At 33.0% G+C, this 16,117-nt stretch overlaps 1 protein-coding gene across 1 annotated transcript; it reads right to left on the minus strand.

Moving 5' to 3' along the window:
* Positions 1-145: 145 nt before the first annotated feature.
* Positions 146-16,086, minus strand: LOC148621576 (uncharacterized). The gene is made up of 11 exons (XM_088576081.1): positions 15,781-16,086; positions 14,081-14,888; positions 13,432-13,529; positions 12,647-12,862; positions 11,940-12,027; positions 10,360-10,481; positions 9,873-9,978; positions 7,189-7,370; positions 3,818-6,199; positions 3,321-3,420; positions 146-2,550 (listed from the first exon to the last, which is right to left on the minus strand). The coding sequence occupies exons 2-11, from the start codon at positions 14,837-14,839 to the stop codon at positions 2,425-2,427; spliced, it is 4,179 nt and encodes a 1,392-aa protein (XP_088432207.1). The 5' UTR covers positions 14,840-14,888; positions 15,781-16,086; the 3' UTR covers positions 146-2,424.
* Positions 16,087-16,117: the final 31 nt, after the last annotated feature.

The raw sequence follows: 16,117 nt of genomic DNA on the forward strand, positions 1-16,117 counted from the left end.
TTTACTTTTACTACATTGTACCAATAAGTCCATCTGTAGCACTGAAACTGGAACAAAAAATGTAATATGTGAAACTACTTCACCATCATTGTAATTCCATCATTAGTTCTATCATCATTGGTGATAAACTTAGAAATAAACTAGATATGTTTAAAAATAATTTAATTTAAAAATGGAAATATAAATAATAAATAAATTACAATTCTTGTTTAGTACAACAAAAATCGGTGAATCTGTAAAAAAAATAATAATAACAATAAAATGCTATTTATCACAAAATACTACGACGGCCCAACAAGTGATACACATTTTTTTACTTGTGTATATTTCAAAACAGAATATTTTGGAGTTGTCTCCCATTACTGTTCATCTCATTTATATCTCAAATAAGACAAAAATTTCTTTACAATCTAAAAAGTAAAATAGAAAGTTGTAAATAAACAAAATACCTTGAAAAAGAGACAACACTGCTATTAGTGATCAATTATGTCAAATGCAAGTACATGTACCGGTAGTTAATTCTATAAAAAATAAACAGTTAGCATTTCAATGGAATTTCGGCAAAATGATTTCAATGAATGTTTCCATAGTCTAAAAACACACTAGGAATCAGACTTGCAATGTTATAAATGACTTTCATAAATAATCAGAAACAAATAAAACAATGGCAAGTTTGAATACAAGTCAGAAATATATACTAATTAGAGAATTGCAGTGATTCAAACTTTACTACATCCAAACAACAAATCAAATTAAGGACAAGAGTCAGAAAACCTTTTCCTTTTGATTTTTGAATTCATTAATCAACATTGTCTGAATTTCCATTCCCCCACCCCCACCCCCCCCCAAAATAAAAATGTGTCATGACCAATACATAAGCGAAGAACAAACATTATGAGATTTTTTTTTCTGTTACCATCACTAATCATTCATACCAGAATTATAACATATGCCTGAAATGGTCTTGGGTATGTTCAAAGTCAAAATTTTATAAAAGAGTCAATTCAAACATTTTCCTTGTTTTACTTAGACTTAATAGGATTTAAAAAACAAATGATAAAAAACAACAACAGAAAATAATGCAATTATTAACACAAAATGGATTTCATATCAATAACCATCCTATCTTAAATATCACAATGTGGAAACAATCACAGTTTTCTTTTCTAGCTGCCACTAACTTTACTCTATGGACGGAATGTTAGTTTTAGGCCATTAAAATGGACTGTAAGGGATAGGGAGGAAGTTTAATAGAAGAGCATAAAACTAGGTTATTTTTTAATTTGATAATCTTTTCAACTTTTGACGGTTTATCTAAAAATAGTGTTTGTTAGTGGAATTCATTAAATCTCTCATCACACTAATCAAATTAACTCAATAGTTTTCTATGCCTTTAGAGTTGTTTTAACATCACCATAACAGACTGAAACATTTACTTCTTTGCTTAAATGTACATCAGCCATTACTATAAATATCTAACAGTAAAAACAAAATTCCATAAATTCAGTGACATAAAACACATAACTTAATAATATAGAAACAATATCAGTAATATTCAACTATGCCTACACATTCTGAAGCTAATTACTTTAAACTGAAGTATTTGATAAATATAACTATTTCAATGCCCCTTTTCTAAATGACATATGTAATTATACAGAAGCATCTTAAAGAGGTAGACCTGGAGTAAGGAACATAACTTCTGTAATCAGTGGTATGTTTGCATTATATTCAATTTCATCAAAGCCTATCAAGCTTTCATTTGAAATAAATTGAAATAAATCCAAGTTACTTTGATGCTTAGATGAGATAAATGTAAAATGCTTTACACAAACGTTCCAATGATTTGTAAGAGTTATGTCTTTTACCCTTGGTCTACCTCCTTAAATCTTTGTTATTAGTAAATTGACAGCTTGATACAACAATATTTCTACTCACTTACTATAATATGATCTCAATAAAGAGAGCACAGAAGTATTCAACAAGATCTGATAATAAGCCATCATGGTGACAGGTTTGAATGTGGAAATTTGTTCAATTGTAAAAGCAAAAATATTATCCAAATATGGGTATAGAGCAGTTAATACAATAAACAAAATGTCTGTCTCATACTCTGTCACATTTTTTTTAAAAGAAATAGTACAATAACATGAAGTCGTAATACCATTTCCTAATGAACAGGTATGCCAAGTACACCAAGTTTCATTATAATTTGATTCTACTTTTATAGAAATAAAAGTTTCAGCCTGAGATATGATGAAGAGAGACATAAACCTAAAATCTCAATGATTAGCAAGGCATGAAATACATAGAATATCATACAAACTAGCTTGATCTTTATAAGCTTAAGCTTAAAAAAACTTTACAAAACTTATGAAAGAACAGACTATGGCATGTATTACAAAATAAAAATCAATCATGCTGTTATCTAGCTTCTTCATCCTGTAGTTTAGATGCTACGTAACCATCAATCTGTTCTTGTAAAAGACGAATGGAGGACATTTTCTGGCTCAAAATATTACTGACCCTCTGGATGTACTCATCAAATGTCTGAAAAAAAAAGTAATTAATCAGTTCAAAAACATTCTCAGGAATTTATAAATATTTGGCCAAGATAGGATATCAAAAAATCAATTCACTAACTAGAAGTATTAAAAATACATGTACAAACATATGTGTAGTAAAAATGCAGTATTAAAAAGACACATAAAATCTTGTGTCTATTGAATGCCTATTTGTACATTATTCTCCACAGAAAATAGGTTTAGACTTAAACTGTTCTGCGAAATTGTGCTTTTGGCCATCATAAAAAAATTCTTAGATTCTCATCCAACATTTTTCAAAATTAGGGATGGGCAGGCATCCAGGCAAAATTTTATTTTTTATTTTTTATCACTTTAAGTGAAAAATGCAGTCAATTTAAAAGAAATTTACCTGAACTGCAGAAAAAATCAAAATAAGATTTTTCAGGGAGAATGAAAAAAATTGGGTCAGGAGGGAATGAGGATAATTTCTATTGTGGCTTTAAAACAAGTTTTCCTTCTAAAGAAATGAAAGACACAATATACACACCATGTTGTCAATATAAATATCAATAGTACACATGCAAAATGAAAAAAAACAGATTTTTTGGTAATGATATGAACATCATAAAGTATTGTGCAGTTTAACTTACTATTTGAAGGTAAAGCTGGTTAAGTATATAATGTTTCAGTGTAATTTTTTTATTTGGATATTGTTTAATAAAATAGCATAACAAGAAAGAAAATTTTGAACAATCACCAAAGATAAGATAAGATATATATATATTGATAATCTACCTTTTGTCCAGCTTTAGCACCAAGTAGTAACTTCATCTCCTGTTTACAAAGGGAAGTAACTGAAGCCAGCTGATCTTCATGAGATGCAATCAATTTTTGTCTGTAACAGTAGAGAAAATAACATTAGCATTTGTTCCAATTCATTTTTTTACTTTGCATAAACAGAGTGATAAATGTTCTAGCAAACTTTAACAAAACCACAAAAAAAACTTTAATTCAATTTTATAAACAAAATAGAATTTATTGTAGAAGATTATTGTACATGATTCCTGTGGTTCGGATAAACTACTAACTCAAATTCCCTACAAAATGAAAAATTAACATCAAATCATAGTTGTACTTACATGTAAATCTACACATCAAAAACCTGTATTGATTTTTAGCTTATCTGTCTTTTTCACTTGAATATACATGCAAGTCCAATTTGCACTCAGGGATACAAGATTTGAAATGTTCCCACACTTTGCTAAAGGAGGAGTAATAATCTATATCCTCACCTTATACTCATTGATTCTATGTCCAGATTTCTTGGATCGGATGAAGAAGGAGACACCACAGGTTTTGGATAAACCAGATCTTTGCTTGACTGTCCTACAGTAGTTTTTGATACGACACTGTTTGTTACAGGCTGTGGATGTATTGGTGAAAAAGCTGAACCATTGTTCAATTTTTCTGTTTTGATCACATTACTTGCTGAGCGTGAGATATTACACGGGGAGTGTGTGCCTTTCTGATTCACAGGTGTTTTTGAACCTGCATTTCTATCACCAACAGGTGACCTAGATACATGTTGCCTCCCTTTTGATGTAGAAACTTTTGGTTTGTGAATGTCTGTATCACTAAAGGCACCATCTTTTGAAGCCAATCTAGAATAACCATTTTCAGAATCTCCCTGAGTTGTTTCCACTGATAAATTGGTTACATGACCACTATCACTATGACCAGACAAATTATTCTGCATATGTTTTGACCTAGAATGATCATGTGCAGACGACCTTATTCTAGCCCTATCTGGTTCAGACTTAAAAGATCTAGAATTATCTGGTTCTGGTTTAGAAAAAGCTGACTTTAACCTGCTAGCAACATCTTTATGAGCAACTGACAAGGACTGAGCAGGTTTGTCATGAACACCATGTCTAGCTTGTATGGGTAAAAACTCTGGTAGATTATCATCTACAGTTTTCAGACCAGTTTCATCTTCTTCAAATCCTAATGGCTGAAAGATCCTAAGTCTATCATCTGATGGAACAGTGCTATGTTGATCATATTTATTATTATTAGGTTCAATGTTTTTGGAGTTATAAGCCTCACTTTGTTCAGAGCTTATATTTGTTGACTTTTGAACAGAGGTAGCTATATGATTAGTCAAATTAGCTGGGGTATTATACCACTGGTTGGTAGACAAAGGGGAATAATCCAGGTTTAATGGTTCTGGAGATTCACTCGGTTGTTCTCTGGAATTGTCTCTATCTTTTGAACTGATTTCTCTTTCTGGTAACCTCCTATCATAGTGCTGATCTTCATGCATTTTTCTATGTCCATTAACACCTTCCAAAATGGTAGAAATATCTACTCCTTGTGATTCCTTATTAGTTTGTGTAAGAATAGGTGGAGGTGTTCTAGGAATTTTTGGCCGACTTTCAGTAGGATTAACAAGAGCAAGAGGAAATGGTGGGGGATCGAGATCAGGCTGTTCAAAATTACTTTTGAAGCGTGCTGGTGACCTTTGCGAAAATATTGTTAAATCACTACTTTTAGCTGGCATTACAGCAGGTAATATGGGATGAACTGAAGGATCTTGTGGAGTTTTAAGAGGAGCATCTCTACCTCGGCTTAATCCTAAATTATTCATACCAGTATCTCCATTAGATGGAGTTCTCCTGTGTCTCTGAGAAATATTGGACTGAAATGATGGTTTATCAAACAACATGTCATCATCAAAATCTTCTGAAAGAACAGGTTGATGATGATGTTGTGGAGAAGAATCAGAAAGACGTGGTGTTGCGGTAGGTACTGATGGCACTGTTACTTTTGGTTCAGATTTTGGTTGTGATAGATTATTACCGGCTTGTGGTATAACACTCCTTGATCCAAAATTTTTAGGTGAATATTCTTTTGGTTCACTTCTTTCACCAGAAGATTGTTCATCTTTGTAAACTTTTTGTCTCAGAATTGGAGCTGAAGTTGGAGAAGCTCCATGTGCAGATTGTGGGTACTTAGGTTTTGCTCCATGTTCATTCCAATCAACAACAGGAAGTGGATGGCCAGCAGTGGACAATTTCAGAGCAGATGCTACACTTTGATTGGATGCAGCTCCTTGAACGGGCATTGTTCCATGTTTACCACCTGTCCTATTCAAATCATTCAATTCGTCCTCATTGTTAAAATCAGTAGTTGGAAAATCATTTTCAGTGTCTGTAGATTTGACAACAGGAACATTTTGACTGTTTGTAACAACTTTAACATGTGGTTTACTGTGGTCTATATTACAAGAATCTGAATCCACATGATCTGACTCACTTTGAGAAGATGAGCTACGAGCAACATGCCTCACAACATTTGTTCGAAGCGGAACACTTGGAGTTGGTTTTGGTTGTGCTGTTTTTGTAGCACTCTTTGTAACAGTTTTCCTTTTAACCCCATGACCTTTAATGGGTGTTTCATTGGGGTCTAGATGGAAATCTCTTTCAGAAGATCGACTGTCTCTATGACTACTAGTATGTCTGGCAGTTCTCTGTCGTGTTGGAGTTGATGAACACAAAATATTGTTAGGATGGAAGGCTGATGGCCCTCCAGATGGTGGTATGTTCAGTAACAATGAACTAGAAACAGAACTACGAGATCCTCCAGGAATGCCCTGCTTGCGCAATTCTTTCACCCTGAAAGGTCAAATACAAATAATGTAATCTGCATCCTTTTCATTATAAATTAACATAATTATATTTCACTTAATAGTTGCATTATACCTTTATAGACACCTGTTGGACAGTTCATTTTTTAAAAAGACTGTGTATATATAAGCTTTTTATATTGTAAAGTGTATTACTGTGAAAGTACTATTGTTTGTAGGGTACCAATTTTCACAGTCTTTATGGGTAGGCATAAACATGAAATTTGGTTCCAAACAAAAAGGATTTTTCCATTGATGTTTTTACTAAAAATCTGGACAATCAACACTTTTTTTTTACAGTTTTTCAAATGATTTACAAGAGAACACTTTACCATAGCAAATTACAAAATGCAGGTGTATTGTTTACTTTCTTTGTCACTGCTTCAGTTAAGTTGTTTTTTTTTTACCTATAATATTGAGACTCGTTTAATTATTAAAAAGGACTAAAAATTGTATTTTTCAAAATTCTTCACAACTTGAATATATAAAGTATAGATGTACAATTGATTTACACTTTAGTTTATATCTATCATTTCCAAATTCTAATAGAAGATTTATTGTAATAATGATTTTCATCTATTGGTTTAACAAATTTTTCCAATGTGCAAATATTGTTTCTAAGATATCTAACAGTAAATTTCACATGTATGTTTTTGACAGTTGCATTAGAGTAGAGATAATTGTGTTGTATTGAAGATTTCTCACTAATCAGTTGGGCAGATGCAAATACAATATACTCAATTAACAACAGTCAAATTCCAGTTTGAAAGTTTCAAATTTTGAAAATACAGTTATTTGCTCAATATAAGCTAATAGCAAACCAAGAATCAAATATTTTCTTACCAACCCACATTAAGTTCAATGCATGGTGTATGATCATTATGTAGAACTGCGTTCACTCGTCAGTATTTCTAAGGGTACCTGTTTTAATTGTACATTGAATAACCAAACAATAGGGTGTATATATTGTATATTTACCTGTCTGCATATCTAAGTGTGTTCAACGTGTGTTCACATGATGATTGTGTAGGAGAAATATTGGCTATCATACAGGTTTTAGAGTTGCCTGTGAACGATTCTTTCAGGATATGAGTCAGCTTACTCTGTCTGAAAGGCTTGTGTTTACTTTCTTGATCTATTGACCGTATACATTCTTTCAGCTGGAAATATCAAGTGTTGTTTACATTAAAATTAGACATACGATTTAGCAAAAACCAAGGACTTTGTTGTTCAACAGATTTAAACACTGGCCATAAGTTATCTACAAGTCATCTATAATGGCCTCTTATTCACACAAGGATAGAAATCACTAAGGCATCTATAATGGCCTCTTATTCACATGGTAGAAATCACTAAGGGATCTATAATGGCCTCTAATTCACGGCGGGTGTTTCTAGAAAGGCAGAGGACGCTTACCCTACCAGTGCACCTGGTCCATGCTCCCAGTTTTTAGTGGAGTCCGAGTTGCTCATTTACTTTTGTTACTTTGTGTGTATCATTTTAGTTACTTTGTGTTCTTTGTTGTGTGTGTCTGTTTTCCATGTCTGGTCTTTGTCCCTAGATTACATTCTTTTGATTACCGCTATAACCTTGGTTCCCTTGATTACTCTTTCACACAAGGATAGAATTCACTAAGGCATCTATAATGGCCTCTAATTAACATAAGGATAGAAATAACTAAGGCATCTACAATGGCCTCTAATTCACACAAGGATAGAAATAACTAAGGCATCTATAATGGCCTCTAATTCACATAAGGATAGAAATCGCTAGGCATCTATAATGGCTAATGGCCTCTAATTCATACAAGGATAAAAATCACCAAGGCATCTATAATGGCTAATGGCCTCTAATTCACACAAGGATAGAAATCACCAAGGCATCTATAATGGCTAATGGCCTCTAATTCACACACGGATAAAAATCACCAAGGCATCTATAATGGCTAATGGCCTCTAATTCACACAAGGATAAAAATCACCAAGGCATCTATAATTGCTAATGGCCTCTAATTCACACACGGATAAAAATCACCAAGGCATCTATAATGGCTAATGGCCTCTAATTCACACAAGGATAGAAATCACCAAGGCATCTATAATGGCTAATGGCCTCTAATTCACACACGGATAAAAATCACCAAGGCATCTATAATGGCTAATGGCCTCTTATTCACACAAGGATAAAAATCACCAAGGCATCTATAATGGCTAATGGCCTCTAATTCACACATGGATAAAAATCACCAAGGCATCTATAATGGCTAATGGCCTCTAATTCACACAAGGATAAAAATCACCAAGGCATCTATAATGGCTAATGGCCTCTAATTCACACAAGGATAAAAATCACCAAGGCATCTATAATGGCCTCTAATTCACATAAGGATAGAAATCACTAAGGCATCTATAATGGCCTCTAATTCACATAAGGATAGAAATCACTAAGGCATCTATAATGGCTAATGGCCTCTAATTCACACACGGATAGAAATCACCAAGGCATCTATAATGGCTAATGGCCTCTAATTCACACACGGATAGAAATCACCAAGGCATCTATAATGGCTAATGGCCTCTAATTCACACACGGATAAAAATCACCAAGGCATCTATAATGGCTAATGGCCTCTAATTCACACAAGGATAAAAATCACCAAGGCATCTATAATGGCTAATGGCCTCTAATTCACACAAGGATAAAAATCACCAAGGCATCTATAATGGCTAATGGCCTCTTATTCACACAAGGATAAAAATCACCAAGGCATCTATAATGGCCTCTAATTCACACAAGGATAGAAATCACCAAGGCATCTATAATGGCCTCTAATTCACATAAGGATAGAAATCACCAAGGCATCTATAATGGCCTCTAATTCACACAAGGATAGAAATCACCAAGGCATCTATAATGGCCTCTAATTCACACAAGGATAGAAATCACCAAGGCATCTATAATGGCCTCTAATTCACACAAGGATAGAAATCAACAAGGCATCTATAATGGCCTCTAATTCACACAAGGATAGAAATCACCAAGGCATCTATAATGGCCTCTAATTCACACAAGGATAGAAATCAACAAGGCATCTATAATGGCCTCTAATTCACACAAGGATAAAAATCACCAAGGCATCTATAATGGCTAATGGCCTCTAATTCACACAAGGATAAAAATCACCAAGGCATCTATAATGGCTAATGGCCTCTAATTCACACAAGGATAAAAATCACCAAGGCATCTATAATGGCTAATGGCCTCTAATTCACACAAGGATAGAAATCACCAAGGCATCTATAATGGCCTCTAATTCACACAAGGATAGAAATCACCAAGGCATCTATAATGGCCTCTAATTAACACAAGGATAGAAATCACCAAGGCATCTATAATGGCCTCTAATTCACATAAGGATAGAAATCACCAAGGCATCTATAATGGCCTCTAATTCACACAAGGATAGAAATCACCAAGGCATCTATAATGGCTAATGGCCTCTAATTCACATAACTAAATATAAGCAATAAAACATATTGTGAGCAAATTTTATGAAAACAGATTTTATGGTATTAAAAAAATTGGTAGTGGAAGTGTACCTCTGAATTTTTTATGCATCAATCAAAAGTTTATCATAAGAATAAATTTCTGAAAAAACATACAGCCAATAGACTCTGGTTTATTTCAGCCCCTTCTAGTCTGGTCTGTTTGTCTGTGTCAGTAACATCTGAAGCCCTTTCACTACCAGCTAAATCAATGAAAGATATCCTGGAACAAATATTAAACACATGAACAAAAGAAATTATGTTAACAACTATTCAGTCTAATTTTATAATTCTACTATCAGTTTTAGACAAAAGCAAGACAGATTAATGTTGTTTGCATTTCACTTTGACAAGGTCACTGACATCCTTTGGTTTTTACAATGATTATCCTCCTAACGTTACCATGCTGAGAAAGGAAATTATTTGTCAATAGTCAGAGAAAATTGCACGAAATAGCAATAGAATTGATGCTGCACTTTCATTGATTATCAGCAACAGTAAGAATTAAAACTGAACTTAACTAAAGACATAGATCTATTATCAATTAAGGTTTCCACTAATGTAAATTGTCAAATAAGATCAAGAAAACTTCTACATGACCTACCTTCCAACTTTTTTATCAGTTGATTTGCGTACTTCTAGTTGTAGAACAGCATGAGACCGAGATGAATCTGGATTAACCCCTGTAGCACCTTTACTTCTGGCATTGTTGCCATAGTCAATAACCTGGTAAATAAATTGTTTATACTAATTAAATTTTGTTGCTGAATTCTGGTCCAATTCTTGTGAAATGGACCATGTTGTGAATATTTTTTATGCTTTAAACAGTTCGGTGTTAACATGTCTGTATCTGGTCTGGTGTATACAGACTTCCTTCTTTATTAAGATCTTCCTATGTATTTGATTTTAATGTTGCTGATAAGAAGTTACTTCTTCAAACACATGTACAGCATATCAATATTTATTAGCAACTTGGCAAGTGTTTTCATAAAAGCAGAGAAGGCTTACCCTCCTGGTGCACCTGGTCCATGCTCAGTGGAAATCCTGGTTGCTCATATATTTTTGTCTCTTTGTACAGTTATTTTGGTTATTTAATGATCTTTGATGTGCCTGTTTATTTTCCTTGAATTGTGCTCTTTTTAACTACTGTTGGAAACATGCTATGATTTCCTTTTCACATTAACTGTTCATACAAATTATAGATGAAGCAAATTTCATTGGATTGATATAATATAAATCACTGGTCTACATTTAACAAAAGACTGAAAAGACTAGAGGCTCTAATGAGCCTGAATTTCTCACCTGGCTTCATAATTAACATTCTATTTTTGTAAAGTGTCCATGTTTTTTTCCAGGATAAAAAATTCTAATGTTCAAACCTAGAGAACATTCGGTAGTTTCTGCGGAGAATTTTTTTGAAGTAATAACATTAAAAACAGCAAAAAGATGTTGAAGAAGGGCAATAGCTCCAACATAGCCTAACAGATTATCATGAAAATTTGACCACAGACAGATCTAATCACACTGAACACTTTTTCCCTGTCAGACTTTGGTTATACCTAACAGTTTTGGAGGTAGATATATGTGGAAAACTTCTGTCTGACAGCTATATTCTATTTTTATCAACGGTGGCCATGTTTTTTCAATGGATTAAAAATCCCCACATCAGTTCTAAGAGGAATACACTAAGAAATATTTACACCCTGTTTGGTTCTAGTTGGTCTATTAGTGTCAGAGGAGAAGATTTTTGAAAGAAATAACATTAAAAATAATGTCAGAAATGTGCAATCTTTACAGATTAACACAAAAATTTGTTCACAGATAGATCTCATCATGCTGAACACTTTTACCCTACAAGAATTTGGCTAAGCCTAATAGTTTCGGAGATATATGCAAAAAACTTCTGACTGACCCTTATGTTAAATTTTTAGTAATGGCAGCCATGTTTTTGATGGATCAAAAATCTCCACATCAGTTCTATGCAAAATATTCTAAGGAACACTCACACCAATTTTGGTTCTAAGAAGTATCAGAGGAAAAGAGTTTTGAAAAACTTAATGACAATGGACAACGACGGCAACAAAGGAGGTGATGAAGATGGATGCCAAGGTTGGGCCAGGCGAGTTAAAAAATAATGGTTTATATTCACCTAGGTATTTCATTCAAAATATACAAAACAGGTACCTGCATTAACGCCTGTACATCTTTAGCTTCTGTTTCAGTCAGTCCAGCTATACATACTCTGTTTGAACCATCTTCCCTGGCTTGTAATCTGTACAAAGTGAATAAATGAAATAAAGTTAACCATGACTATTTCAGCTTACTATTAGGCAACATCAAGTTAATTTGTAGATTCTCATCACTGCCTGCCCTAAATTTTTATAAATTTTTGATTTTTTTATGGTGGTTCAAATTTCCAAATTTCTTTTATGTCTGTATCCATCACGACTCTACTTATACACAATACTATAGACTTCTGGTAAAAATATGATTAACGTGGTGTACGTTTACAGAATATCTTGATATTTTTCAGGATGGTTTTCATTGTTAGTCACATTATAAGGTTGAATTAAAGAAATGAAGCCTTGGAATAGCACAAACATAAAAGAAAGTACGCATTTCCTGGATTTCTTCAACAAATTTGTCAGCACGAATAAGATTTTACAGATCTTGGAAAAATACAAAATAAAATCCTCCCACCCGCCCCAGATTTTTAGTTGCTGGTGGATGAGAATCTTCAAATTAACTTGATGTGGCCTTACTCCATTATAAACTAAATAAATGTAAAATGAAAATTTAAATCCAGTCATTTTGAACACAATTTAATGATTAGATCTATCATACACTACTACTTCAAACTTAATATACATGTATATTTTCTAAGTATTTACCTGCTTCTTTTATTTAAGAGGTCAAACAATTGTCCACAATAAATCTCAAAAAAGCTGACCCAGACTTTGAGTCCAGCACCATACTGTTTAGATTCCACAATAGAGTATATATCATGGGCAGCCAACAAATATTGTCCAGGAACCTCCTGGTTTCCCATCATGGTATGAGTTTTACCAGCACCTGTCTGTCCATAGGCAAAGCAGGAAGCATTTCCCCTGTAATTACAAAGTGGCCATCACTAAACCAGTTTTTTTTACCTTAAATCACCATGTTAATTATATGTTGAAGATATTCAGTCATTATGTGAAACAAACTACACATTACTTCAATAGTGTTACATTTACCTATAATACAGTTACATGTAAATTTATATTTATATAAATGTATATTTGTAAATTTTACTCTGATTACTCTGTAATTCTGTTAAGACATGCCTGTGATCTCATTAATGTACTACAGGTATAGTTAGTGATACATTTGTATGTGAAATACCTAATACTGTACATGTAATAATGTTTTATACCGGTTCTGAGTTTGGGTTATACATGTAATATGTATAAACATAGAGAAAATACAAAATAAATTGTTTATAATTGTAATCTACAATGTAATTGCTTCATATATTTATGCTTGTTTAAAAGTGTTCAGGGATAAACAGTATATAATGATGAATGTAACAGATTAAGCAGGTTTATGCAAAAAGGTTGACTACATGTAACATATTCTTTAACATTGTTTCTGTAGTAACCAAATATATTTTTGTTAATGTTGGCATTTTACTCACCCTTCAAAAACACAGTTTATCAATGGTCTTGTGGCTCTTATGTACACATCTTCATTGGAACACTTATCATTAAAAACTTCATCAAACATGAACTCATGCTGTACATGAAAAAAAACAAAAAAATGTTAATATTGCTACAAAATATACATGTAATATAAATGCATATATGTGTTATCTTTACCAGTACATTACATTGTGATTCAGAACAAAAAAGGAGATTGTCTGTTGACTGGCAATAACATTCAATATTGACAATAATACAGTAAAACCTGTCTAAACCAAACCTCTTTAGTAGATGTATTTAATTTACAATGATTAACATGTCCTAAAAGACTTTCCAGCTTTGGTTAAGCCAGGTTTCATAGTACATGTATATTGTATGAATCTTCAGACTACACCAATACAGACTTTAATTGAGTTCAACACCAAAAACTCACAATACATGCACAAGTGCTTTTTTGAATTAACTGTACAAAAATATGACTCAAAACATTTTTGCCATAAAGCTTTCAACATCAAGGTTCAGTGTAAGTTATTACTACTTTAGTCTAATTATTACTGTATTCACTTAACCCTCACATGTGTTGCATTGTACATGTATGTGCATGGTTTAAATTCTTTCAAAGACATCGTCACAACATTAAATTACCTGAAGAGTATACGCCCTGAGATCAACAGCAGCTTTTGGTTCATTTACTATTAATGTTGAGTCACTCTCTGTTTGTACAACATCATCATCAGTGTTTTTAATTTCACGTTTATTTCTTGGTCTCTTTCTAACACATACTTTAATTCTCTCTTCACCAGTAGTTCTTGATCTTGCCCTACTAGAAGTTGGAGTTGAAGATGCACTTGAAGGTACTCCATAGTTATATCCCTTTGGCTTGATTCTGCTAACTACTGACCTGCGCACACGTTGGGGAGATGATGCTGCATTCAGATGTTTAGTAGCAGGCTCATAATCTGAGTGATCAGAAGACTCAGAAGAAGAATCTGAATCTGAGCTTTCTAGCAACTGCCTTAACTCAGCCTGACTTAAATGACTACCTGAAGGTTGTGGCAGTGGCCTTTCATGAACTCTTACATCGCTGGTTGCATGCAAAGCATGATCACTTCGATTCCTACCACCAGGCAACAAAGGACTTCGGTTCCTTTTTCTTGCTGACTGGCTGTTACTGCTAGGTCTAACTGCAGATAATGCTGAAGGCTCTGTTGTATGGACAGATTTTATTATATTTATCAACTCCAATAGCCTCCTTTTATCTTCATGAGAAGTAATCCCTATAGCAGAACATTCATCCAGTGTTAATCTTGCTAATGCTTCAGATTTTGTAATTCCATTTACTCTTAGAGTTGGATAGTACTTTTCTAATCTTGCTTCCTTCAGACATTCAAATAGTGTTCCCATACTTTAATTGTAATTAAAATTTCATCCTATTGTTCTACTATCCCATCTCCTAAAACAAAAAGAATATTTGTATTATTCAGCAAATTTTTCCTCTAAGTTCTATTATGTGTATAAATCTGGAATTCAGATTTCATGGTTCAAGGATCTGTTAGTTTAATCAACAATGGGTTAAGACAATTCAAATATGAAAACGAATGACTCAAACTGCATTGTTAATTGGTCAGTCTATTTTTTTAAGATCATGATAGTTCACTTTTTATCTCATTACCAATATAAGGCTAAAGCTCCTGATCAGGGTCAAGCAGAAAAGCTATTTTTTTCCATGGGAAACAAAGACAACCTTTTTTTAATGTTGGTTGAGGCATTAATTATTTTTCAAAATTAAACCAAACAAAATAAAAGAAGGCCTCACATGATGCATACTTATAATGACTTAAGTTTTAACGTACAGAATTCAGTAAATCTACATGTATTACAAATTTCTATAATACATATACACATGTAATCCTCAATCTTTCAAAATTTTGGCAAATACAGCTTTTCAAAGCTTTACAGACCTAGTTAAAGAATAATGCAAAAAAAAAAAAAAATTACTGCCATTGTACAGCACTCCTACATGTACAATGTATGTGTGCATGTAACAATTACATAAGTGTAAGCCTGTGTCAGTTTTACATACATGTACAAAGTACATTTGTACATTATGCAATGACTGTATGTACTACAATATACATGGTGTTTTTTATGGGAAATCCATCAACATACATGAATAAAAATTTACTGTAATTTAATTTGAAGGATTGTCAGTTTGGCAAAAATTCAGGTTCAAAGACAATAAAACAAATTTTAACATTAAATATGAAACTCCTACAAAAATGCTTAGCAGGATTTTTTATCTACATTCTGAATATAAAAAAATGAAATACATCACGTAGACCTACTTTTATCCAATATCAACTTTGATGATTTCAACAATGCAAACACCGTTACAATTTCCCTACTACGCCGGCGTCATTTTGTAACGCAATGTCCTGTTTTACTGAAAACATCACAAGTTTAGACTTGTTCTAAGTCACTCATACGTATCACAAATATGCCGTAATTTCTTATTTCGAAAAATACACGAGAAGTCATAATAACTTTTTTTCAAATAAAAAATAGATGTAAGAAATTCATAGCTCTCATTAATTATTCAAAAATGATTTCGGTCTTAGCGAGACGGCAGAAATCCACCATTTTGAAAGACGCGCTTTCCTTGGATACGAGATATAAAATAAT

Source organism: Perna viridis, chromosome 3, assembly GCF_037379345.1.
Source record: "Perna viridis isolate PV_CMFRI_1.1 ecotype Kerala chromosome 3, ASM3737934v1, whole genome shotgun sequence".
Lineage (NCBI taxonomy): Eukaryota > Metazoa > Mollusca > Bivalvia > Mytilida > Mytilidae > Perna > Perna viridis.